At 48.1% G+C, this 21,452-nt stretch overlaps 2 protein-coding genes across 3 annotated transcripts in view; one reads left to right on the plus strand and one right to left on the minus strand.

Moving 5' to 3' along the window:
- SYT2 (synaptotagmin 2) overlaps positions 1-21,452 on the plus strand; it is a 527,556-nt gene that overhangs the window by 413,881 nt on the left and 92,223 nt on the right. The window lies entirely within an intron of this gene.
- LGR6 (leucine rich repeat containing G protein-coupled receptor 6) overlaps positions 1-21,452 on the minus strand; it is a 95,380-nt gene that overhangs the window by 25,853 nt on the left and 48,075 nt on the right. Inside the window, exon 5 of one of the 2 annotated variants that reach the window (XM_054523131.1) lies at positions 17,272-17,487. The exons of the other annotated variant lie outside the window; for it this stretch is intronic. Coding sequence (XP_054379106.1) covers positions 17,272-17,487 — 216 coding nt within the window. The remainder of the gene's footprint in view (positions 1-17,271; positions 17,488-21,452) is intronic. 2 annotated transcript variants of the gene reach the window in all.

Raw genomic sequence — 21,452 nt, forward strand, 5'->3', positions numbered from 1 at the left:
AGAAATGTGAAAGAATAAAAACTGTGCAAAGGTCAAAGAGAATGCTGCAAACTCCATGCCAATGAGGTGGCCGGAACTTTCCCATTTGGACATCAACACAGATTTAATGACCTGGGAAATTGCCAAAGTCCTGCTTCATATAGTACCATGTAGATGTAACCTGTGGCTCTAATTGTCCAGGGAACATGTCTTTGCAACTCTCTCCGCTCCTGATGGATTCAACTCAGTGCAATGAACATTTGTTGCCTCCTCGCAATACACAAAGAATTCTGCTGGGTAAAGCGGAAGGTAGAGAGACGGGTTTAAAAAAAAACCCACTCCTATCTAGACAAATGCACAAGATGATGAAAGAGCATCTTTGACATGACTGTGGAGAGCACACGAAGCATCAGGACCTTCACAGACTGCAGTGATCACACAGAGCTGGAAAGACCATGAGGGCTTCATGGAAATGTGACATGTGTCATAGAACAGCAGGATTTCAATATGAAGGGATGAATGGATCAAGAAGAGAGAGCATGATTTAGAGGAAGTCAGTGCTGTGGAGTCGTGTTTGGAAAAGAGCAAGCAATATCGCTTGGTTGGAGCAAAGGGCAATACTTGGAGGTAATTCTAGAGGGCTCTCTCCTCTGGATTGTTGTACACTTCTTATCTGCTGTCCCTGCCTCCAAGTCATCCATATGAAAACATTGGTTGAGCACTGTCTGTGTGCCAGCCACTAAGTGTTTTGACTGAATAATCTCTTAATCCTCCCAACAGCCTCAAGAGGCAGTTACTACTATTATACCCATTTGACAGTTGAGGAAAGCGAGGCACAGAGAGATTAAATTAGTCACTCATATTACACAACTGATACCTGGCTGTGGCAGAGTCTACTGTCCGTAAGTCAAAATCTACTCTCTCTTTTCTCCATAGCTGCACTGACCAATACAATAGCCACTAGGCATGTGTGGCTATTTAAATTAACTACAAATAAATAAAATGTAAGATTTGGCTCTCGGTTTCACTAGCCACCCTTCAAGTGCTCAGTAGCAACATGTGGCAAGCAGCTATCATATAAGAACAGATGCAGAACATTTCCATCAACCCAGAAAGTTCTACTGGGCAGTGCTAGCTTATCGTAATAGGAAGAATGCCAGGAATGGAGCAAGAGTGGACTTCTTGGCCTCCCTCACAGTAGGTGTGTCAGAAGTGGTGCATACTGTATCTAGTCCAGGATTTATAAAATAGACAACTTGTCTCCTCACTGGTCTCTCTACCCTTCCACCAGCTACAGGCCAAAAACAATGAGGCCCTGGAGGTGGCAAGCTCCCAAGAAGCCAGATCCCTGAGTCATCACATGGAGGAGGCCACCCGCCAAGAAGACACACTCTCCTTAGACTGTTACATGATCCAGAGATAAACTTCTATTGTGTTTGTGCCATTATACATGTTTCAGTCTATATGTCACAGCCATTTAGCCTACATGAACTAATTCGGTGTCACAGCCAGGATTTGAACCCTGGCAGTGTGATTCTGAAGCCCACACTCTTAGCTACTACACATCTGCTGGAAAGATCTTTTTAAAATGCAAAACTGAGTCTGTCACTCTCCTGTTGAAAAATCTGGAAAGGCTTCCAGAACAAGGGCTTACAGACAAAATCCAAATCCCTTAATGGGCTCTGATGCCCTTAACTAATCCCTCAGTTTCATCTGCCATTTCAGCCCTTCATGGGTTGTGCCATTTTCACACCCTTGTGTAGTTACTTGCGCCCCTCATGCCCTCAGCCTGAAATACCCTTTCCCCACATCCTCAGCTGTTAAAATCCTAGTCATCCTTTGAAGTCCGGTTCAAATATACCTTTCTCCCTCAATCCAACCCAATCCCTGTAGTCAGAATGAGTTACTCACTCTCTCGGAACTTTTCTGGGATTTTCGTCCTCTGCATGCATAGTGTTACAATGGTAATGATAGAGGATAATAGTAATTACTATGTAATAGTCATGGTTCTAGTGATTTGCATATATTAATTCATTTAATTGCCATGCCAACCCTTTGAGGTAGGTACCATAATGGCCTCCATTTTGGAGATGAGAAACTGAGGCACAGAGGGAGATAATCACTTGACCACAGTTCCACAGCTAGTATTAGAAGGGCGGGGATTGAAGCCCAGGCAGTTTGAGTCCAGAATTGGGTTTTCTGCATGCATATTGTCTCCCCAATGAGACAGGAAGCTTGTTGAGGTTGGGAAGCATATGGGTTCACTTCTGGATCTCCCACAGCCCAGGCAAAAGGCCACACATGTGAATGTTCATTGTTGTAGATGATCATGAGTCCACTGTGCAGGGTCTCAAGATGGGGGCTCCTTTGGCCTTGGTAGCTGGCTGCTTCATGGCAGTGTCTTGGCCTTTGGGATTAGACTCTAACACGCAGACCAGGCTCAGTGTGTATCTTTCATTGCAGGATGGCTTATGATGCCCTAAACTTCAGCTGGAAAACTCATCCATGGCTTAATAGACTATTCTCTTTAACAGCCCACAATCAGCCAGAAGCCCAGGAAGAGTTCATTGTTCTGTCTCCTGCTCCCGGGAGCTAGAAGCAGAGGGGGAAGGACTGAAGTTAAAGAGAAACCACTTCCAACTCCAGCCAGAGCTCAGTCTGGAAGCTGCAGCCGTCTATAGCTAAGACACCCCTTCATCTGCTCAACTGTTTCTAGCCAAATCTAATCAAAACAGATGGCAAATCCATGCAATCGGTAAAAGTAGCTGAGAAGGCAACCCCAGCCCTAAGCTGTTCAAGGACCCACATGGCTAGTTTTCTCTTTTCCATCAGGCTACGCAGAAATGGCCAACTTCAGAGATCTCTGAGGAGCCTCCCTGTAGATTCAGATGTAGATTCAGATGACAGAGCTGGCAGGATTTTACAGTCATCCTGTCCAGTCCCTTCTTTTGCTTTTTATTTTTTATTTTTTTTGAGACAGAGTTTTGCTCCTGTTGCCCAGGCTGGAGTGCAATGGCGCGATCTCAGCTCACTACAACCTTCACCTCCTGGGTTCAAGTGATTCTCCTGCCTCAGCCTCCCAAGCAGCTGGGATTACAGGCATGCACCACCACACCCTTGTATTTTTAGTAGAGATGGGGTTTCTCCATGTTGGTCAGGCTGGTCTTGAACTCCTGACCTCAGGCGATCCGCCCACCTCAGCCTCCCAAAGTGCTGGGATTACAGGTGTGAGCCACCGCACCCGGCCCCCTTTTTTTTTTATTGATGAGGAAATGAGCTTGGAGAGAGGAGGTAAATTGCTGCAAGTCCCAGAGCCAGGACTCAAACTCAGGCCTCTTGGCTCCTGGTTTAAAACACTTTCCTATATTCTACACAGAGCTGGATCCTGGCTAGGCTCTAAATAGCAGGGCTAACAAAAAAATTTTAGGGAGAGAGGATAAATGGACATGGAGGATTGGGCTTCTGCAGGAGTTTCTTTTGATGCTTATAAGCATGTCAAAGCCAAATAATTATGATTTGGAAGTTAGATGTCTTTTTGTATGTTATCTGTGTTAGAGAGAGTTCTTGCCTTCTGTGCACCAACAGGATCATCTTGAACAAATCTCTTAATTTTCTTAGCTCATTTCTTCACCTGTAAATGGGACATACCCATTGCATAAGATTGCTCTGTTCACCTGGTCCAGAGACTAGCACAGAGTAGATGTTCAAATAATGCCAATTCCTTTGACCTCTTCCTTTTACTAGACATAAGCTACTAGAACAGACACTTTCATTCTTTAGATACTACAAAAGTCAGCATGCAAGTTGGCCCATCCCCTTTTCATAGCAATTAAGAAAGATGAATATCATTAATTGGGTTTCCACTTACATTTTTATTCTCAAGGCTAACATTTGTGTTTATTACTGGATCACAGATAAGGGCACATGGGGGAATATGGGTGAGCCTAGCTCCCCAGTGTGAAATGCAAAACACAGAAATTTTGGATAGACTGTAAACTCTGAATTGCCTTTTATCTCCCAAAGGCCTGGAACAAAGGCAAGCTAGCACAATGAATACATGTCTTAATTGCTTTTCTCATACTGCAGACAGAGCCTCTGTCCTAAATATGACTCCACGTGCTTGGGGCAGATGACTGGGTGAGCCAGGAACCAACCAAAACTTTAAAACTAATAGTATTGTTTTACCTTCTAAACAATCTACATAAAAGGCCACCCATTAATAAATGCAGCAATGAGTAAAGCTGTCGTTAGTTTCCATTGAGAGACACAGATACAACCTCCCTCCTTCCACCTACGTTCTCTTTCTTGCCAGAGAGAAAATTCAGAATCTACCTGAAGCAATAGCAGTGCTGATTTTAATGAAAATGACTGATCTCTGAGATTGAGATTACTTGTTGCCCTGCCCTAATGAAGCACCTGGAACCACAGAAACCTAGAATTAGAAGGGAGGTAAAAATAGTCCAACCTGCCGCCAAAGAGGAATCATCTCTGAGATTTCGGCCCAATGAGGATCCAGTTTGTACTAGAACTATCTAAAGGGCAAGGCACTCACTGACATGCTGGGTGTCTGGTGCTGTCACTGTTGGGCCACTCTGCAGATTAAGTAATCCTTCCTTACTGTCAGCTGGAGTGCCCATCTTCCCTTCCCTGCTTGGCCCTCATCCTGTCATCTGGAAGAGCATAAAATGTAATCTGCCTTCCAAAGATGATCATTGTACTCTATCCAAGGCTTGTCTTCAGTTCTTTGAATCACATTTTGTGACACTTCATATTCTCACCACCCTCCCCAGGAGAGCCTTTGCCACTCTAAGATATGGCACCCAGAACAGGATCCAATCCTCTGGATGCAATCAGACCTCTGTAGGCAACATGCCTCTCACCTGGATGTTTGGGGCCCGTTAATGCAGGCGACCTGAAGGCTCTGAGGTGTTCCTGACCACAGCAGAATGTGGCCCAATAATCTTTCCCAGAGACTTGGATCTGTTGGTCAAAAGCTGGGGTCTTGCAGTTCTGAACAACTGGCTTATGGGAAGGTGACCTGGACCAAAGGGAGGGCCAAGGGACCATCCTCGTGGGTTCAGTCCATATCCAGGCCATTTCTCCAAGACAGCATGGGACACCTGTGCCAGCTCCTGGGCTGTGAGAGGACTGACTAGAGGACACTTACATCTAGGGCTCAGAGGAGAGGTCTGGGCTAGAGACTGCATATCTCGGAGTATAGATGTGACTGCAGCTGGGAACAACCTTAGATGTTAGACGATCCAATGCCTCCCAGTACAGATGGGGAAACTGAAGCCCAGAGAGGATAAAGATTTGCCAGGAGCCATAAATCTATTTGTTGAAATATTTGTTCACCAAACATTTATTAAGTACCTTCCCTGTGCCTGGCACTGGGTCAAGTGCTGCAAAGACAAAAGTGAACAAAACTCATGGAGCGGTAGGAGATAGGCAATTAAGTGAGTAAATACATTATTAGGATATCAGATTGCAGTGCGTGCTATGGAAAAAAATTAAGTAGAAAATGGAGAGTGCTGGGAATGGAGGTTGCAAAGTGGTGACCAGGGAGGATACTTAAAAGGTGACATTTGAGCAAAGTCTTGGAGGAGGTGAGGAAGTAAACCATGTGGATAATGGTGGAAAGAACATTTCAGACAAAAGGAAAAGGCTTGATGCAGGAGCAAACGTAGTGTATTCAAGGAGGCCATCGTGCCTGGAGTAGATTGAGGAAGGGGTGATACCAGAGAGGCAGCAAGGGGCCACAGCATCTGAGGCCTTGTAGACCAGTACAGAATGTTGGCTTTTTTTTTCCTGGAGTATGATGAGGAATCACTGGAGGGTTTGGAATAGAAAAGTGACATGACCTGATTTGTATATTAAAATAGTCACTCTGGTTGTTGTGTTGAAAATAGATTGTAGGATGACAAGAATGAAAGCAGAGTGACCAGATAGAAGGCCACTGCAATAACCCAGGTGAGAGAAGGATGGCGGCTTGGAGCATCATGGTAGCAGTGGAAGGGGTGAGAAGTGGTCAGATTCTTAATATAGTTGGAAGACGGGGCCAATGGAGTTTGCTGACAGCTTGGATGTGGGATGTGAGAGAAAGAGAGTTGTTTTGGATGACTCCAAGGTTTGGGCCTGAGTAACTGCAGGAGTAAAGCTGTTATCACTGAGCTGGGGAAGACTTCTGGTGGGATGGGTTCAGGGAAAGACTCTGGGGTTCAGTCTGGAAGTCTGGATATTTGTTAGATATCCAGTGAGCATGTTAAGAGGGCCTTTGAATATTTAAGTCTGGAGTTCAGGAGACAGGTCTGGGCTGGAATTATCAGCAAACATACAAGACCAGATGAGAACATGGAGGGAGAGAAGCGTAAACAGAACTTGAGCCTTGGGAGAACTTGAGCCTTGGGACATGCCAAGGTTAAGGGGTTAGGGTGATGAGGTCAGAAATGCTGGGAACAGTGCATTCATGTTAAGTTTAGAAGAACTCAGGACTTCTGATCTAGAACCCTTTAGTCTCTGGGATAGCAGGGGCTACACTGTGTTGTTCATAAATGTTTTACCGGTGCCTATAATGGTGGCCTGGCATATACTAAAAACTTAATAAATATTTATGGAACGAGTGAATCTAAAGAAACAGAAGAAAAGAGAGTGGTAATCTTTAATTCTTACCAGCTCCTCCTTCCTACAGATATGGGAGGGCCAGACCTGAACTTTGTTTCCTCTCCATGACATCTACTACGGAACCTGTGGGCCAAGCTCCCCACCCCCCTTAACCTCCCTTCCTCTCCATTCCAGACCAGCTGGCTGGGGTGCCTGGAGCAGTCGGCAGAGGGGGTAGAGTTCACAGGGGAAGTTTTGTCCCCATTGCCAGCAGGGGAGGGAGAGGCAGCAATGACAGGAGCAGTGACCTTGGCTACCCCCACACCAGGGCAATGGGAAAGGGAATGTTGTGCTGGGAAGAACTATTAATAACTCGTCACGGTCACAGAACACAACACAAACTATTGGGCAGCTCAATTTTCTGCCTGTTAAAAGTGATTAGTGGTTCTGAGGGGGAAGCCAGAAAAAAAAAGTTTTATATGGAACAATAAATTCCTCTATAAGCCACAAAACCCTACAAATCTGCAGCTAATAAACCCACAAATGTAAGATGATTAAGAACTGACGAGGAAAGAGAGTTCCTTGATTCTTAGCCTCAAGAGACAGTGTGGTCTGATGGGCTGACGCTGGGCCAAAGGCAGAGAAACCTAAGTTAAAATCCTGGCTCTTAATTAGCTGGGTGTCCTTAGGCAAGTCATCCACCCTCTGTCTCAGTTTCCCCATCTGTAACATGAGGATACACAATTCCTGCCTTGTCTTTCTCAACAAGTGATTGGGGGATAAATAAGATATGACACAAGACAGCCTTTCAGAAAAAAAAAATTTCTAATTCTCTTAACTGCAGGGAATTATTATTTGCCCAGTGACTAGTGGGATGATCAGCACTTACCTTGAGACATGAAGGCAAATTTGTGAGATTCATCTGGACCTCTGCCCCAACCTATTAGCCTGTCCCCAGAGGGCTCTGTCATGGAGCCCGCCAGGATAGCTGTAGAGTAGGTTGAATTATATGTAGCCCCCAAAAGATATGTCCAAACCTGGTACCTGTGAATGTGAGCTTATTCGGAAAGAGGGCCTCTGCAGAAGGAATTACAAATCTTAAGATGAGATCATCCTTGGTTAACAGGGTGGGCCCCAAATCCGATGGCAAATGTTCTTACAAGAAGAGGAGACACACAGAGGAGAGACACAGAAGAAAACAAAAAAGGCAACCTGAAGATAGAGTAAGAGATTGGAGTGACGGGTCTACAAGTCAAGGATTGCCACCAGACACCAGAAGTGAGGTGAGAGGCATGGAATGGATTCCGCCTCAAACCCTCCAGAAGGCACCATCCCTGCTAACACCTTGATTTTGGACTTCTGACCTCTAGAACTGTGAGAGAATAAGTTGCTGTTTTTTTAAGCCACTAAATTTGTGATAATTTGTTATGGCAGCCACAGGAAATTAACACAGTAGCCATGCCTTGACTGCCTGGAAATTCCCATCCATCCTACAGAGGAGATGAGACACAGCATGGACCACTGTGAAATGACACTTCTGGGTAACATCCTCCCAGCCACCTTAAGACACATTCCATCCAACATTAAATGGGAGGACAGGAAAGGAAGCCAACATAAATCAAGCACCTATAATGTTCCAGGCACCATGTGAAGTCATCTCATTTAATGCGATCCTTGCCAACAATCTTCTCAATTGAAAACTATTATCCCCATTTTCTATTTATGGAAATCGAGGCTCTTGAGAAGTCAGGTGACTTGCACCTGTCACATGCTGGTGGCAGAGCCAGGATTTGAATCTAAGTCTGCTGAGTCAAGATGAATCCTCATTCTACCCTGGGAAGAACCCTGAGCCCTGGGAGGACCTCGGTGGAAGTCCACCTGGTTTCCTGTCCCTGGCCAAAGGCTGACATCAGGGCCAGGAGTGAGGGGTGGCCAGATACTCTCAGAACCAAGTCAGAGCCAGTTTCCTGTTGGCATTAGTGGTTTCAAAGACACACACAGAGAGGAACATTTTCTAGCTACAGTTGCTGTTGAAGTAAAAATGTTCTGTGGAAACAGATCACCAGAGCATCCATCACCAGAGGAGATTTGATGTGGAAGGTACAATTTTGTATTATAAGGCAGAATTCAATACATTTCTTCTTTGCCCTCTTCCTATCCCAGGCCCCTGTTGAATGCTGGTCCTGATTTAGAGAGAGAGCTGGGGCCAGGAGATTTCTGTTCTCACTATGGCCCCAGGCTCTCCTCCAAAGGGAAGTGTCCAGCCAGCACAGGGCTCCAGTTGGGGCTGATTTGTTTAATGAGGTTATAACAAGGCCCAGGGAGCATCACCCAGGCCCAAGAGAGGTGAGACACTGTTGTCCCTGGGTCCATCCTGGGCCCTGTCTCCTCCTGGGTTCTAGCTGAGATTCAGCCATCAAGTTCCCAGATCTAGAGCATGAGGGTGGGCCCTTTAGGATGCAATTGGGTTTGCTAGACCTTTTTTCTTCTTGCGAAGATTTTCAAAGATCATTATCTGTCAGGCTAGACTAGCTCCTCATGGCCTCCAGGCACACATTTCCAAACACTGACCTAGGGTTTCAGGTCCTGAGACCTCCTGGGAAAGTCTTCCTAGAAATGTTCTTCACCATGCTCTCTTATCTCTCAGCCTAGGTACCTGGGAAGTCCTATGATTGATGTGACCTTGACGGAGCTAGGGCTAAATGAAGCAACGTATTACGAAGCAAGAGGTATGGTTTCTAGTGGTTTACCATCACTTGCAAACTACAGAGACATGGGCAACTCACCCCCAAATACCTACATTTGGTCTGATCTGGTTAAGTGGAAATACTACTTCACAGTCTGGGGGCTAGACCACCTCTGATTCTCAATTTCCCAGCAAGTTGGAGTCATCCTCATTGTGGAAGTAGAAAGGAGTTGAGGATGCAGGATGGAGCACGACCTGTCTGCTTCTGGCTGAGGTTTCTTGGCAAAGTCTGGAATGATGATGACTACATCAGGAGAAACGTCCTGGGAGCTTCCTTCCTACGAGGTCAGACTTTCCCAGAGGGCAACAAGGTTTCTGTACGAAGGGGGTGGGGCAGGTGGAGTTGGCACGATTTGTTCTGCTAAGCAAGAGAGAGGTCTTAACAGTGCCCATCCCCTGAACCCTGCCCAAATGACTTGGATTTGCTGGCTCTTTTGGAGTAAAAGAGCATGGTGTATGTCTCTCACACTTTCTCCCCATCTCTGAGGTAGCCCATTGTGCAGATGAAGGAAGTGAGGCTCACAGAGGTGAAGTTACTTCCTCTGGCTGACCCAGCTTGCAGAGGCAAAGCCAGGGTTGGAAGCCAAACAGCATGGTCTCCAGAGCTGAGGGCATAACAGAGGCTGTGTTGCTGCAGGTGCATTTGTGATGGGCATTTCTGTGCTGTGCTGGGTTGTGGGGTGGGGCTGCCTATGTGGAGTGAGGGTCATGTAGGGCTTGAAACATGTGGCACGTGTGCTGCACGTGCACATGATTGGCTGTGCAGTTCCAGATGCCTGTGTGACCACGCGTGTGCATGCCCGCACCTGGCCCCTCCTCCCCAGGTGGTATGGCTGGGGGCCGCTTTCCCCACTTAGAGGAGTCTGCAGAGGAGCCAAACCACAGCTCCAGCCAAACCGCAGCTTGGGCTGCAGGGGTTTGATCTTCCCTCTGCTGCTGGAGATGAGAGAAGTCTAAGTGGCAGAGATTTACGGGGCCTGAGGGAGAAATACCCTTCCAGTGAGAAGCTCACATGAAAAGCTCCAGAGTAATAACTGAGGCTGCAAAGCGTGCCAATTATGCAACAATTAAAAGGTTTGACTATCATTTCTCTCTCCTTTTATTCTCCCATCTACTCCTCCCCCTGCCACATCTGGCTGCCCCTGCAGGCTCCCCAGCAAATGCTCTGGGGAACAGAGGATAAAGAACACACTTTTCCCCTTTTTAATTGGAGATCAAAAGTTGGAAGAAGAACTCACCTCCTCAAGGGCAGGAAGAAAGGGGTATTGTTGAGATGGAGGCCCTCAGAGGAGGGGACGGGAAAGGAGAAAGGAGTGTAGGGCAGGTTCCTATACAGCTTGTCAGGGTCTGTAAGAATTTTATACACATCATCTCACTTAATCCACAGGCCAACCCTGTAAGATTAGTTAACTATTACTGGCATTATGTTTCAGATTAGAAAACGGAGACTCACAGAGGCAAATGATTTGACCAAGGTCACACAGCTGGTAGAACTGGCATTGTACCCCAGGCTGTCTGATGCCAAGGGCTTTGCCACCAGGCTCCTAGCCTTGGCTTTCCCATTGGTAAAGTGGGTGCAGGCCCTGGGCTTTGTGTGATGGAATCAAGTGCTCCCGTAGATGAAAGGTACAGTGGGTGCTTAGCGGCACGACTGCTCTGTAATTCAGCCAGCACCAGCTGAGCCAAATGCCCTGTGCGGCAATCCAGTGGCTAATTGAGAAAGAATTAGGCAGTGTGCCCCAAAAGTGAAGAAACAGCTGCTAGTTGGCTTTTTAGAGGTGCCAACACATAGCCAGTATATGTACCCCCTCCCCAACTGATTTCCCAGCAAAGCTAACAGCGCCCACACTCCAGGGCCCATGGCATTGGACGCCCTCCTGCCCTGCTCATCCATGGCAACTCCAAACACTGCCCTAAAAGCTCTTATATCTCCTGAGGGAAGGTGGCTGTGGGCGCACGGGCTTTTGCAGGGTAATGACCACCATCTCTTACATCTAGGATTCCCCCAAACAGCTGGCACATAGCAGGCTCACACAGTTCACATTTGACCCAGACAAAAGAGGACAGCAGGCTCTCCCCTAGGGACTTTCATGTATGTTTTCTCATTAATGCACCCTAGATCTGCTCTGTCTCTAACTGAGGGAGTAACTCTGGGCAGGCCATGACACCTCCCTGGACATCAATTTTCTCAGATGTTGATTGAGTGGGCTAGACTGTCCAGAGTTAACTGCCCAGCTGTCTATGACAGCTAGAGAGGGAGGAACATGTAGCCCAAGTCATGCACAGTGGCAGGGAAAGGTTCCAGTTTTCCTGCCTCCAGGCTGGGGCATGTCCCCCACACCTCAGTCCGCAGTCTTCTGGAGGGTGAGCATGCCGGCAAAGCTGGGCTGGCTCTGCCGTTTCTCCTGCTTCAGGCTGAGCCCAAGAAAGCAGCCACACTCCTGGGTCTTGTGCCCACAGGAAAAAAGAGTGGAGCTCGGGTCTCAGCCTCCCCATTACTTTTCCCTGCACCACCACAAATGCCATTAGCCCAGGCCTCCTGGGATAGGTTTTGCCAAATGGTTTTCCCCAATACGTTGCTTCCCAGGTCACAGCTTGACTCTCAGCATTTTCTCCTCTGCTGCTTCGGATTCTTGAAAACCCCTCACCTCAGGAGTGATGTCCTGGGGTATATGTGGGAGGGGGTGGAGAATAAGGAGGGTTGGTTATGGAGGGCAAGGTGGAGCAAGTGAGGGGCAAGAGAAACTGTGATCATCCCCCTGACACCATGAGCTCTACCCCAGCCTCAGTGGTTCACACTTGGTGACCTGGGGGTCCTTCTCTCCCCATCGCCCCTCTCTGAGGCCTGTACCAGGTGGCCGTGGCAGCCAGCTCCCTCATGGGAGCTGAGGGACCCCAGCTGGCAGAGACGGCCACACTTAGAGAGCCCAGCCAGTTGTTTGCTCAAGTGGGGCCCACTCAGCCCACTGTGTGGGGACTGGCAGGACTCCAGAGGAAATGATGGGAGGGTTTGGGTGTATTCTGACCTTAACTGAATTCCAGGATGATGATGTGTGAATAATATGGCTTTTTGAGAGTCAACAGTTTGGGTTCTTCTTATAGTAAGGCTGGAGTGCTCAATGGGCCATCTCCCCATTAATCATTTAGCTAGTTTGAACAATTGGCAAACAGTCCCAGCATTACTCTGCAGTATTACTCTCCCTTCTGTCAGCAGCCACCCTTACACAGATGTCAAAACTGCCATCAAGTCAGCCCCAGCCCCACCCCCATGCCTTCTATTCCCCAGGCTTCATATTTTAATTCCTTGAACTTCTGGCAGTTCCCATTTCTGTCCAGAATTTTCATTATTTTGGTGGTCTCTGCCTGCACGGAGATCCCAGGTTCCTACTCCCTGGGCCATTCTGAACTCCCAGAGGGCACATTCTGACCACCTGAAGGAGGAAGAAATTCATTCTCAGTGATATTCCAGAGAAAGTGCCAGGGAGGGGCATGTGGGCAAACAAGCCCGGGGCCAGACCCCAGCATCCCAGGACTGCTGGCTCTTCCCTCTGTGTGCTCCCTCCACTCCAGGACTCCAGGCTTTCATCACCAGGCAGGACAGAGTTTGACCAAGACCTCAAAACTCACAGTGTCTCCAGATTGTGCAGCCCCTCGAAGCTGTGGGTCCCCAGATGCTGGATGCGGTTGTTATGCAAATGCCTGCACAGGAAGGAAAGACGCATCAGAATGGGTGCCCATGGCACTGGGGCCAGGGGATGGAAGAGCACATGGTGGCATGAATGGGAAAGAGGAGGCAGAAGCATGGACAGAATGACCCTAATGGTCCATCCCTTTGTTTCCAGGAACAAACTGACTGGCCAAGACTGACTTCTGAAGCCACAATCTCCAAGGCTGGATTGACCACAGGCTACCCCATATTGATTTCCTATTAAAGGAAAAAGGGAGAGGAGAGCCTCAGGCCAAGGCTAAAGCAAGTTCCCCCTAAGCTCTAGAAGACAGGTCTGATGTCAGAGGGGCTCAAGTCTGAGGCTTCTTCTATGGCTGGGCTCCCCAGGACCCAGTCTGCCTGACTCAGTGGCCAGACGTACTTACGGGAGCCAACAGCAAACCACTGCAGTCAACATATAATTAAAGGCGAAGCTTTCTGTTACAACTGGAGAGAGCTACAGACACACTCAGAGAACAGGCAGATTGGTGAGGCCCAGAGGAATCAAGGCAGGCTTTATAGAGGTGGTGATCCAGAGCAGGGCCTTGAAGGACAGGTAAACTGAACAAGCAGAGGGAAGGGCATTCCAGGCAAAGGGGGACCCGAGGTGATGCAGCTTGAACAACTGGACAGAGCTATCCAAGCATAAGCCGGAAAAAAACAACATTACATGGAAATTATGAAAACATACAACAGGGAAACAGAAAGCAAGAAGAAAGAGGATGCAAAAGACAGGCAAAGTTTCAAGCCTAGAAGAAAAGATAACTAATGAACCAGGAACACAAGGAAATTTATCACAGTAGCCTTCTGCTACAAAACAATCCAATAAAACAATATTTCAAAGACGAATGTTCTTAAGTGAAAGGAAAAATGACACAGTAGATTAAGGAAATAAGTTGAGGACCAACACTACATCACTTAAAAAAATGAGTCAATAAATTTAAAACAAGGGACAGTGCAGACACTGCTAAAAATTGAATTGGTGTCAGAGAGAAAACCTGAGATAATCATGGTGACTATGGTTGAATGAGACAAAAATGTTAAAACAAAAACTAAATGCTGAAGACAAAGGTGATTTAACACAAGCATAATTGATGTTTCTGGAGCAGAGAATCCAAAAATGAGACTGAAGATGTATTCAAAGACATAACACAAAAGAAATCTCTAAGATGATGAAAGAATGGAATCTGCAGCTCAAAAGCATACATTGTTCCAGGATAATTAGATGCTGACTATTCCATACTGTGACATATCCTAGTTAAACTATTAAATTCAAGAATTTAAAAACATCTTCAGGCAGAAGAAGGAAATCACTGACAAGGGGAAGAAAATCAGGCTGGCCTCCAAGATGCTGTTCAAATACAAAGGCAATGGGCAGGCCTCACCCAACATAAATGGGTAAGGACGGGACTCCTGCGAGCCTGGGGATTTAAAGCTTCTGTCTGTCTTCCCCGTCCTTACCCACCTGCTCCATGAGGTTCCGTTTCAGGAGACAGACTCCTGTCCCCAGGGAGCTTCTGATCCAAAGGGGAAAACACCGCCTTCTGGGAGTGATCTCCCCTTACTGAGGAGTTTTAATTTTTCCCATTTCCTTCACACCTATAAACCAATTGTCATCAAACTCTATCATTCTTCTTACCTGCTGCTGAACTCCCGTCTCCATTTTCCACCCTCTTCTGCCTCCCCCAGTATCTCAGGTCCAGACCATCTCAGCTAAACATCCAGCTCCAGGCCTCCAACTCCCTCCCCTAAACCATTCATTCAACCCTGGTGTCTTGGGCACCCCAAATGGTCCAGTCTGGGGGAGGTGTTGAGGTTTATAGTCCAGATAAAGAGACAAGATTACACACATGACACCACTGCTGTCCAACCACGTGCTACCTAGGGGTCCTGTTGGTGCCAGAGCAGTGGTGAGGGAGATTCCACATGTGGCAGAGCAGCCCGGATGATGAAAGCTCAGGGTTGGGGTTGAAGAGAAGCCCCTTCTCCTCCACCCTGCTTGCCTGCTCACACCTCCAGCCAGGCCCCTGTACAACCCTTGATTTTAACCAAATATCTTTCTTGCTTCCCATCATATCCAGTCTTCCTTACAACCTTCCTCCTGGGCCTTGCTACAGCTCATCCTGTAGTCCCTGGACAGCATTCCCCAGCCTCCTGTCCACTTCACAGATCACCTCCTGCTAGAAGTCTCTCTCCTCCATCCCACGAGTTGGAGGCAGGTGAAGGACGAACGGGTAATGTTTCTAGCCTCTCCCCATGCAACGGGACCAGTTTTTCTCTATCAGCTTTGCTCCCGCACCAGTAGGTTTTCTTTCCTTAGTCCCTTGTCCCTCCTTGTCCTCAGTGGGCCTCCCCCTCAATCTCTCCTAGATCTATAACAGGCCTGACTTATAGGCCAATTCCTTGGCTCCCACCCAAACCTTGGAGTCACCCATGACTCCCCTTCTTCTTGGTCTTCTACCCTCTGAAAATCTCTCCATCAGGTCAATTCTTCCTTCAAAACAGCCCTCACAGTCATGTCTTCCCTTCCATCCCTCTGCCACCTCCTTAAACTACTGGACTTTGATTGATACCAAGAACCTCTGAACTGACCTTCCTGTCTCCAGTCTGCCTCGGTTCCAATCCAGCCTTCAAATTAATCTTCCTAAAATACTCCCTTTTAACCCTTGCCTGAAAACCTTCAAGCTTCCCTCCCACACGGGCAGAGAGAAGCCAAGCTCTCTGTTCTGACGTTGAAAGTCCCGACATGCACCTTTCCAGTTTCTTCTCCTGAGCTCTGCATGGGGACCCTCTGCTCCAGCCACACTAGCCTGGTCACTGGCAGCCAAACACGCTTACTCTCCCCTCCATGTCTTTATTGCTATCTGCTTGGAATGTCCTCATTCTCTTCATTTCACCATCTTTCCAGGCCCAGGTCCCACCCCACCTCCCCCAGAAAGCCTCCCTCCCCTCCACCTCAGCCTTCCCACCATACCTATGCTGCTATGAGTCTGAATTTATCATCTGGCTGTGTTAGCATAAGTTTCACTACATCATTTGTTATTTTTTTCCCACATTTATTCTGCTCTTTCAATTGGACTGAAAGCCCCTCAAGGGCAGTGGCTATATCTCATAGTACACCACATGGGGGCTCAATAAATGCCTGCTCCTTCTCATCCACCTGGGGCCAACCATGAAGTTCTTATTTCTCCAGTAATCTTATCCCTTACAGAGGCCTGACCCCACCCCCTCACAATGTCACGGGGATGTCACCAAAGTTAGAACCAATCACCTTGTTCTGTTTACCCTCTATAAATACCCCCCCACCCCGTGACTCCCAGAAGAAGGGAGGGTATGGCACCCTGACAGAAGAATATAGTCCACAAGGATATTCACCTTGGTTCTCCAGCTTCCCAGGACAGAGAATTAGACAAACAAATTGGTGCCTGCCTTTTCATCTCTCAAATGGAACTAGGTATGATCCATTCCCTGGCTTAGAAAATCACGCCAGATCTTCAAAAGTGGGGGGCGTGGGGGCAATGTTACCATTCAGTAGAGTCACTAACATGCATGTTCCTAAGCCATGTTCCTGCAGCAATTAGTGTGTAACCCAAAGCAATTATACATGACCTCCAAGCCCTTTTAGTAATTACCCTATGAACTTACCAATCATTCATAGCAATTAGCTGGGAGCTAATTTGCCCTCTAAAGTTCCCACTGGGAAGGCAGAGTTAACCTCAGTCCCCAATTCCTGCCAGGGATGCTATCTCCCAGGTAATTACAGTGATGGGGCTTTGCTGTCTAATTATAAGTGATGGCTTTTCTCTGCTTCTTAAGGCCTGGGAAATGAGATGAATTTATCCCATCCCTGTGCCAAAGCATATGACTGCATCATCTAATTGTCAAATATGGTAGAAATTACTTAAGAAATTCTTGATTTATATTCCAATTATCAAGGTATAGTTATTACATGTTCATGGCAAGAAAATAATAGCTTAATTCCTATTTTCTGATTATAGTACCCTGGCCCTTTAGTGACTCTCAGAGCACTTTTCAAGCTCTCATGTCATTCGACCTCATGATAACCCTATGGGATCAACAGGGAATGGTCATCCTCATGCTTTTCCAAAGGGAGGCCAGAAGGTTTAGCAACATGCAAAGAAGAGCAAAGCTAGCCAGGCTCCAATCCAACTCAAGTAAACATGCAGCCTCCAGCCCCCAGCAGGACCCCACTGGGGATGGGGAATAGAGCAGCACTCACAGCACCACAAGGCTGGTGAGATTCTGGAAGGCGTAGTCGGGGATGTGGCTGATGCGGTTGAGAGCCAGGGTCATGGCCTGCAGGGCAGGGAGGTTGTTGAGGGCCCTGACAGGGATCTCCGTGAGTGCATTGTCGTCCAGCCAGAGGTGGCGGAGGGAGGACAGCCCCTCAAAGCTCCTCTCCGGGACCAGGGAGATGAGGTTGGCATCTAGGCGCCTGGTGGAAGAGAGGATGGAGAGGGGTCAATCCAGGGCAAGATGCAGACCAAGCTTTGGGGCTAGACTGGGCCAGCCAGGACCTCAAAAGGGCCTTTGAGGTTCCCTGGGACTAAAGTTGTGACTTGGCCACCATGTATCCTGTATCCCGCCTCTTCGAGTTCCCATATTTGGCTCCATTCCAACCCATAGTTCTTTTGTTGTTGTTGTTGGGAGACAGAGTCTCGCTCTGTTGCCCAGGCTGGAGTGCAGTGGCACGATCTTGGCTCACTGCAACCTCTACCTCCCACCAACCCATAGTTCTTGATCTTTCTTGATCCTCTACGCCATATTTCTATGAATGACCCCACCTCTTCCTCTCAGACCCAAGGCTGAACCCATAGCCTGTCTGTGGATAGCCAGTATTTCCTTTCACATCCATACTCCCGGGCTTCCAAATCTATGCCATATTACCCTTGCTCTCTGAGTGTGACCTCGACCTTCCTAACCGTTCTATGATAGTCCAAGACCATATAATGGAGATGTTCTCAGCATTGGCAGAGGGAAATGTCCTCCCTCTGAACTGAACCAAAGAAAAATGCCTCCCCAAAAGTGTAAGCTCTTCCCTGTAACCCATCCCTAGCACTACCTGTTCCTTGTCCCCTCAAGGGCCCAGCGGCCAAGGGGCTCCTGCTAAAGTCCTGGGGCTTCTTGCTCAGTTGATGACCTCTGGGAGGCCCCTGCATGCCACAGTTGAAGTTCTTGATTAGCTGCCTCTCAGAACAGGTGAACAGATGGTGGGTGATTCTGTTTGTGCATAACCAGAGATTCTAGGGTGATATGAGGATTACTGATGGGAGCCCTAGAAGATCTTAGCAGCCCAGCAAAACAAGGAGATTTTTCAACCTTAGCTTTTTACACATGCCCAGGCCATGATAGCCTTTATCAACATGCTACTGTCTCTGAGCCCCAGGTTGGGACTCGGGCTGAACCCCTATTGCCCTAAGCAAATGGTCTCACAGGGACCAGACAAACTGACCTGTACCATGGATCTATTGCTGGACTTTCCTATCTTGAAGCGAGGCTTAGCCCTGAGCCATAGTCCTCCCACATAGCCATATGGCATTTAAGCCATGGAAACCCCAGCCTTATCCACAAAGGCCCTACGGCCCCATAATCCTGAACCCAAAGGAGAAGTGATGTGATCAGTAGGATGGGATGGGGTGATATTCTTTCATCCCAACAGCAGAAGCCCCCTTGTAGAAGGTCCAGCAGTACTTCTGTCTTTTCCCTAAGCATCTCATCAGTGCTGTCTCTGTGAAGACCTCAAGCACCACTGGGAAGCACTCCCTAGCTCACCAGCAAGGGGGCCATGGGTGGATGGGCCAACACTGCAGTCTTGGGTATGAAAGCGCATTCACCAGGACACTCTTCAAAAGCTGTAGTTAGGAAAGACTTCCCACCCACATCAAACCTGACATGATGGGACCAAAAGCCCTTCAGTGAGTGCCCTCTGCTGGCAAGGCCTGTCACCTTGGACATGGTTCTCCAGTGGTAGCCGTCACACCCTTGATGGTCTGTGGCTGAACCACCCTGGGGAGCTTCGTGTAAATGTGGACTCCCATGGACCATCAGCCCCAGCATCACCTGGAAGCTTGTTAGAAATGCAGAATCTTAGGCCCCACCCCAGACTTACTAAACCAGAACCTGGATTTTAACCTGACTCCCAGGTGATTGATTCATTGATTCATCAGCACATTAATGTTTTTAAAGCACTGAGCTAGGTTTTCCAGATCTGATGCTCCAGTCTAATGATCTTGGATTGCTGGAGAAGAGAGGAAGACTGAATGAGGATGTAGAAAGCCATTTCCTGCTGTGGTTAGTGCTCAGCTGGTCCTGGGAGCCCTCGTTCTTAGATTTGATCATCAATTACTCCAGGAGATGAGGGCTCTACCTCAACCTCCTGCATATATGACCATAGCAGGCACTACATTCAGCTGTGAACTCGCAGCACCCAGCGCAATGCCTAGTTTGCAGATGGTACTCCATGTTTTTAAATAAATGGGCAATAAATAAATGAGTGAATAAATGCCCTCTGAATCCTCTGCTTCCAAGCCTAAAACTGATGGCCTGCCCAAGCACACCAGTAAGCTAGAGGAGACCTGGACAGCCCCCCTTACCAGGGATGGTCGGGGATCCTGGCTCTCCTGCTTTGACACCCCATTCTATTGTGGTGAGAGCTCTCACCTCCCGCTTTCCCCCGTCTGCAGATGCCCACCCAGCAGATGCCCAGACTCTCCTCCTGACCCTAGGAAGGCCCTTTCCATGGGAGCAGCATCTTAGTCCCAGATTTTCCAGAGACCACAGACAGATACCTAAGCCCTGAGTCCTGCTTAGGACCACACGGAAGAAGTCACACTTAAGACGGCCTTCTTAAGGTAGGATAGGATTTCAACAAGGAGAGATGGAAAGGGGTGTCATGAATGAGGGCCTTGAGGGAAGAGAATGCAGGTCCAGTGTGGATGGGGGAAGGGAACAGAGATTTTGGATATCCTTAAGAGGTCAAATTGATGGCCGGGCAAGGTAGCTCACGCCTGTAATCCCAGCATTTTGGGAGGCTGAGGTGGGTGGATCACCTGAGGTCGGAGTTTGAGACCAGCCTGACCAACATAGAGAAACCCCGTCTCTACTAAAAATACAAAATTAGCCGGGCATGGTTGCACATGCCTGTAATCCCAGCTACTCGGGAGGCTGAGGCAGAAGAATTGCTTGAACCTGGGAGGCGGAGGTTGTGGTGAGCCGAGATCACACCATTGCACTCCAGCCTGGGCGACAAGAGCGAAACTCCATCTCAAAAAAAAAAAAAAAAGAGGTCACATTGATAAGGCCCAGCAACCCACTGGATGTGGGGCCAGGGAGGGGCCTGGCACATCTCGAAGATCTGGGCCTTGCTCTCTGCTACTGCCTCCCTAATGGGTAAATTAACAGACCCAGGAAGCCTTACTCCCTAAGGGGGGGCAGTACCTCTTTCTCTGAAGCTCAGGGCAGAGAACATCCCTACAGTGACAACCATGACACCAATAATAATCACTGTCTCCATTTATTGAGTCCTTGTCATATGTCAGGTATACAATACCAGGTACCGTGTCCTGTATCTTCTCAAAAATGCCATTGAGGTAGCTCTGATTAGCCCCATTTTACAGAGAGATTAAGCCCCCCAAGGCCCCACAGCTAGTAAGCTGCAGGGCTTAAATCTGAACCCAAGTTGTCTAACATCAAAATTCATGTGCCTCACCATTGTGTGGTGTTGGCACTGAGGTGCATGATGGGAGGTAAGAACCTGCTCACCTGTTCACCTAGGTGTCCTGCCCAGGTGGGACACCAGGGCAGAGATTGTAGCTGAGCTGAGAAGATGGCCATGTACCGTAAGGAGGTGCTAGGAGGCAGGCAGTAAGTGGGTCAGGGCAGGGCAGGGGGAAAACTTATTCTGTGAGCTCAGGGGACACTTGGAAGTGGCCTTTGCTATGCATGTGCATATGTGTGAGTACACACGTTTGCTGGCCACATGCATGCGCACGCTCACACATGTTACCTACAGTCCTGGTTAGTCCAACTCTTGTATTTTGTGTAACCCATAGGCAGGAGAGCTTGGGAAGGGCCCTTTTGCCAGGCTGGGCCAAGCACGGCACTGGCTTAAAACAGGGCCTTACTTTCTCAGCCTCTTAGGGAAGGGCTGGATGGGCTGAGCCTCCAGGCCTCTTTCCGCTCTGTCAGAGAGAATCTATCTTCTGTCCTGGCTCAAGATATCCTAAAGTGGCATGGTAGAGCAGCTGAGGGCTGGAGAGGGGAGGTGTTTGCTGCCCTGCTCCTGGTACTTGGGAACTGGGACACACCAAAAGAGAAAAGGAAGCAAACTGGCAAATGAAGAAGGTGGAATGAGCACATGGAAGAAATTGGCCAGGCCTGTGTTTGTGTTTGGGATGAGCA

The sequence above is a fragment of the Pongo abelii genome, chromosome 1, assembly GCF_028885655.2.
Source record: "Pongo abelii isolate AG06213 chromosome 1, NHGRI_mPonAbe1-v2.0_pri, whole genome shotgun sequence".
NCBI classification, from domain to species: Eukaryota; Metazoa; Chordata; class Mammalia; order Primates; family Hominidae; genus Pongo; species Pongo abelii.